This window comes from Antechinus flavipes, chromosome 3, assembly GCF_016432865.1.
Source record: "Antechinus flavipes isolate AdamAnt ecotype Samford, QLD, Australia chromosome 3, AdamAnt_v2, whole genome shotgun sequence".
NCBI lineage: Eukaryota > Metazoa > Chordata > Mammalia > Dasyuromorphia > Dasyuridae > Antechinus > Antechinus flavipes.
This window is the reverse complement of record NC_067400.1, coordinates 200,740,184-200,746,271: the sequence shown is the minus strand read 5'-3', so window position 1 is coordinate 200,746,271 and position 6,088 is coordinate 200,740,184. Positions and strand designations below refer to the sequence as shown.

Sequence of the window (6,088 nt, the reverse complement as noted above, 5' to 3'; positions counted from 1 at the left end):
TGAAGAATTGCAAGTAAAACCTCTTCTATCCAAGAACTGTCATGATTTCTTCATGGCCTTTTTATTAACTTGTCTGTGATTTGTCTTGAACATGGTTTCTGTAATTCCCTGAATGAGATACAAATTGTCATAGGAATTAAATTATTTGTGCTTATTTAGTTCAAATAATTATTTTCTTAATCAATTGTGATCCATTCAGTGGTGAATACTGCCCCCTGGTGAAATTAAAAAACTCAACTAAGTTAAGTACAAATGCTGGAAATTTTTTGAGTTTTTATGTTCTTTATTCTTATTTCTGAATCTTGGCCTAGTTAACATGATAAGTATGCAAATAAAGCAATCAAATATGTACTTTCAGAAGAACTACAGATAAGGAATTACAGGTTTTGAAATGTATGAGTTAAGCTGGTAAAACCTGTAGTTTTTACCTGATTACTGAACTGTGGGGAAAAAAAATTCTTATAGGAGAAATATTTAATTTGTTAAGTTTAAAAAACAAGCTATGTTTGGAAACTTGAAGTTTCTAAGAATCAATTTTTCTTCACTTACATAAAAATCTGCTTCTAATCACTGCTGAAATCAGTGTAGAAATTTTTCTACTTTTCCCCCTTGAATAGATCAAAGATTTCTTGTAATAAAACTGTTAGCAATTTCTGTCTGATAATTAATAGCTTAACAAATAAATATCAAAACTATTAAAACATGAAACACATACTTTATTCATTTTTCTATACAACATCCCTGTTAAATTTACATTTAAAAATATATATTTTATACTTAGGGATCACGCTATAATACAGTGCGAAATAATGGTAATGGAATAAACAAAAATGATTCATGTCATATCTGCATTCATAAACAAAAGATTTTGCACAGTCTGTAGAAATAAGAAAATAAGGCAAATTTTCTAGTAAAGTATTATTTATTTGCACAATGATATATTTACCTTGGTCCTCCTTGGAAGAAGTAAACTGTTTACTATGCTCATGTGAATTAACTATTTATGATCACTATGGTTCCACATTCAATATATTTCTGATTCATTCTCCAACACTAATCACCTGGTACAGATACAATTTTTATCAACTTACTTTAAACAACTGCAGTTGAGATTTAACAAAAAATATGGAAATTAATATGAACTTATAATTTTCTCACAAATTTTTTTAATCTGTAATATATTTGCAAATTTCTCTAAAAAAAATTTTTTTAATGATATTCTGTCCCTCCTGCTATCTTAAGTAGCCAAATGAGAAAATGGACAATGCAGAGTCAGCACTTATGATTAAGCCAAGACCTATTATAAAGAAATCTTACTTTGATAAGCTATCACATTTTTATATCTAAAGAACACAATGAAAAAAGACATTAAATTTAATCAAGAATTTGGTCTGAAAAGCTAAAGAAAGATGAATATTTGAGAGCTGGGGTGAGGTGAAGTGGACTGATATATGACAATTACAAGAAAGGCAGGCAAAAAAAAAAAAAGCTTGAGGACAACATGAAGTGAAACTTCAAGCAACTTGATAAAGGCAGAGAATAAAGGAAAAAAAAAGAACTATATGCAGCAAGGTAATAACAAAGACATTAACTGTGAGCAAACCACAAAAAGATGCAGTCACTCTGGAAATTGAGTTTGGTCACATATACACCATAATCCTCTCTGTTTATCATTAGACTAACAGATTTATCTCATAGTTGGATGAATATTATCAAACCGTACCAGGTGATGAAACTTCATCAACTTTTCAATAGAAAAGAAGTTATAGCTACAAAGCAGTATAAGGTCCCTATATGAAATTCAGCGAAATATCACTATTGCTATCTTAGATTTTTCAATTCCACTTGCAAAGATAAATAAGCATCATTGCCAATAGCACCACTTTTGAAATTGAAGACAATCCATGTAATTTCCCATTGGTAGTCTTGTGCCCAAGTTCATATGCTTCCTACAATAAACATTTTGTTCCTAAGGACATTACCTATTTACCTAAAAGATGACTGTAATTTAAAAAAAAAAAAATCAACTCTATGAGAAATGCAGAAATTTAACCCTTTTAGTGGGGGCACTTATTTTGCTAATATCTAAAATAAATCCATACATTAATGCAATGTGATATGCACAAATCAACAATGCCTGAAGTTTTGATAACAAAATCATCAACAAATTTTCTAATCAGAAAAATATACTATACTTTAAATGTATTTTATGTCTTTGATCAAATATATACTGGACAATTTACAAATTGGTTGATACAACATAACTCAAATGATGCATCTATAGTAAAAAAAAATTCTTCAAAAATTACTAGCTACATTAAAATTACATGGATGGCATTTAAAATGTGAAATCTGACCATTTAACACTGTTTAACTATACAATATTGCAATATTCATTCAATAACCTGAAGATTTTTTAACTAAAGCAAAGCATTCTCAAAAAAGCAATTTGCAAAAATACAAATTTTGACAAGAAATCTTTTATAAAAAAAGGTAATAAACATCATAAAAGTTATCATTTGAGATTACATTTTCCCTAGCAAATAGAGGCCCTGGTACATTAAGTACATTCTTGTCCCTGATGTAAATGTTATTGGCAGCTTATACTATTGGGAAAACATCACAGCTTATATAAACAGCACGAAACTTTATGTAAAGCAATAAAGATGAGTAATACACAAAGCACCATTTCTTTATGAAAAACATAATCTTTAAATTAAAACCAAAAGAGAGGCAAATAATATAATAAAAGTGTATTCCAGGATAAAAATGATTTGGAATTGGATACTACATGAATTTTTGTGTAGAGCACGGAATTTCCCTTCATCAAAACTAATCTGATTTTTTTTATAGTCTTGAAAACTAAGTGGAGAGACACTCATGATGGCAAATGATGCAGCCCCCCCCCCAAAAAAAAAAAAAAACTACATAGTTTCTTATTACCATTGTGGTAGTACAGAGCGCCATTTTAAACCATAAGAAACAAAGGTTTTACTTGGATGTACACCTACAGATATATGGATCAAATGAAAATATGGTACAGTATATGCAAAATATATATATTTAAAATCAGACAAGATATCTCCGTATACATGGGTGTAAGAGAATTATGTTTCCATTTTCAAACTTAGCAAAAAGATGGAATATTTTAAAATACGAAGTGTATCATTTATAAGGAATCTTGAACTTTTCATCTTTGAACAGTTCACTATTAAAGAAAATCTTTCCAAGTAATATAAATATTGATTGAATATGATAATAATTGTATTTCTCTCAAGAATGACCGTATTTCTAAAAAGCTTATGTCTGCTTAAAAAACACAATTCACAAATTTATTCCCTTTCTGAAAACCATAATCAAATTGAACACTAAAGCTTTAGAAAATGATTATCAAGAGATAAGATTCACATCTGCATTTTTAAATTTTTTGGCAAAATTTCTGTAGCCACAACTATAAAAGTTGATAAACCCCTGCAATTCTGGTTTCATTGTTTGTTTTGTTTTTTTAATCCTTTGGGATTCAGCTATTTTGGTTCTCAATGTGAAACCAATTAAAGTTAATGTGTGCTTGTACATTTCTTACAACAGCTATTATATTTATCAAAGTATTCTAAAAAATAAATCCCGAATAACTGCCAGCAAGAGTCAATTAAATGCTCACCCCTTGAATGAATTTTGAAATACTACAATAGAATCGTTTCCTGAAAAGAGCAGAAATATCACATTTTAAGAGTCTGCAAACTGAGAACTTGATACCATGGAAAAATATTTTAAAATAAAAATGGTATCTGTAAACCTGAGAAATCAGTCCAATCAGAAAAATACAATAATGTTTGTGTCTCTCACTGGCTAATACTTTCCTTGTTTGAGTCTTTCAATGTGGTAGCAGAGCTTTAATGCTGGTCCCAACTTTAGTCCCATATATCTCATTATCATATCACTCCTCAACAACAGAAGTGCTTTCCCATCAATTTCCTACAGAGAAAAGGAAAAGGAAAAAAGAAAAATATTTTAACATTAATGTTAATATGAACAAAGTTATCTTCATTTATGTTTAACAATTAAGAAAAATAAAATTTGTATTTCTAAAAAGTATTCCCAGAAGAATCTATTTAGTAAGAATTATGATTAAAAGACAGGGATGTTAAATTAAAATTTCATTATATGCATTATCTGAATACCAAAAGTCACAGAATCTGTGACTAAGCCTGAGATGTACAAATGTCAAATAGCAAATTTGAACTCCTTCCTGGCTCTTAAGTGTTATCTCTATAATCTGTAAATCTAGGTTTTAAAATTTTTAAAAAGGAAATTTAATAATATATATTTACTGAGAACAAGGATTAAAGAAAAGAAATAAAGCATAATTTTCTATTCTGTTATTTCAAGAAAAGTTGAATATCTGTGTGGTTAACTTCACTGTTGTGAAAGGCACTAGATGACTACTGAGAACAGATAGGTTCAAATCCTATTCCTACTACTTAGTAATTCTATCACCCAGAGCAATTTACAACTATTTTAAGTTTTGATTTTCTAAACTGTAAAATGAAATAAATTATTATTAAGATTAAATAAAATTAACTTATAGGAAAATTTTGTAAACTTAAAATTTATAAATATTAGAAAATAAATTTGTAAATGTTATTTAGGTAAATAGCAGCATATATAAACTCAATCTCAATTGTTTATTCACTTGCTCAGAAAATGAAGGAGCATCATGATGCTATTAATGCAATCAATGTAAAAGCTGTGAAATTAATTTTTAAAGCTAAATATTACAGAATTTCTTGAAGAATAAATACAAAGTAACCTTGAATTTTTCTTATCTAAAGAAGTAAATTAATTAATTAATAATTAATAGTAATAAACTACTTTACTAATTTAGTAAACTAAACATTAGGGTAAAGCTTCTGAAACCACGGGTCACCAGTGACCCCATGCAGAGTCACAAAAAAATGAAGGGATAACAAAATTATGGTGTATTATTAGCAAATGTTTTATTTTCATACCTATTTTGTATATCAATATATCTGGGGTAGTGTAAAAATTCTTTGGGCAAAAAGTGGCTGCAACTGGAAAAACTTAAAAAGTCCTGTTTTAGACTAAATCCTTGGCTTCTTTGAGTCTCAAATATCTACCTAGCACTACTTTAAGTCCCAGACAAGCTGTTGATGGGTATTAGTGGAGACTTTTTACACTGACAACTCCTTGCTCATCTGGACATACTCACTTGTCCAGACCAAATCTGCAAAGTCTTTGTCTCATTGTCTCTCTCCCCTGAACTAAAACAAACAGGAACAAAGTACAAAGGCATTAACTGTACTAGACTTTGGGGAAATATAAGATAAAAACAAACAAAAAATCTTTAACTCTTGAGGAGCATACATATTACTAGAAAAATATAAAAATAAGCATAAAGCAATTTGAAGAGGTAAGAGATCAGAAGGTTTCTTGAAAGAATGTTATTTTGCAAATTGTTTTACTTTGGTGTAACATCTTCCAGGAAATATCAAATAATATGTGTACTCCGAAATTTCAGTAATGAGGTATTTCAACAGATGAGTCAACAGGTTAGCATCATGAAAAGAAAAGTATTCTATTTTTTCTTGTCTATTTGCAATATCTCTTTTTACTGTCAAGAGATATGGGGAACAAGAAAATATTCTCAATTTTCAAGCCTTTTTTTTTTTTTTTTAAATGTACAAATTTACAAAAATTCAGTTATTTGAAAGATCCTGTTGTATCAAAGTAAATCAACATTTAATCATGTGGTAACTGTGAACTCATAATTTGAAGTAGTTTAACAAGGTTATTACATGGGGGAGGGGGGAGAGAAGCAAAGAAAAAAAGGTACCCTACATGTCTCCTGAAGAGCTCTGCATGTGGTGCCAATGCCTGAGGATCAGCTTCTTTCACAAATCGCATCACTTCATCTATAGACCAATTTGAGGGATCTTTATTGGATCCTCTTGAAGGTTCCCGTTTTAGTGCATTGAGATCTGGTCCAGTTGTCGAATTTGCAGCTTCAATAAAAAAAGGGGGGGGAGGGGGAGACAGAGAACATTAACTTGCTGGAAATATATTTGTT

The 6,088-nt window shown here is 29.5% G+C and overlaps 1 protein-coding gene across 2 annotated transcripts in view; it reads right to left on the bottom strand.

The window, feature by feature from the left end:
* Nucleotides 1-695: 695 nt before the first annotated feature.
* SCML2 (Scm polycomb group protein like 2) overlaps nt 696-6,088 on the bottom strand; it is a 154,863-nt gene continuing 149,470 nt past the window's right edge. For both annotated transcript variants that reach the window (XM_051984420.1, XM_051984422.1), the window contains 2 exons: nt 5,860-6,023; nt 696-3,975 (listed from right to left, as the gene is read on the bottom strand). In XM_051984420.1, the coding sequence (XP_051840380.1) occupies nt 3,850-3,975; nt 5,860-6,023 (290 nt within the window). In that variant the 3' untranslated portion in view covers nt 696-3,849. The remainder of the gene's footprint in view (nt 3,976-5,859; nt 6,024-6,088) is intronic.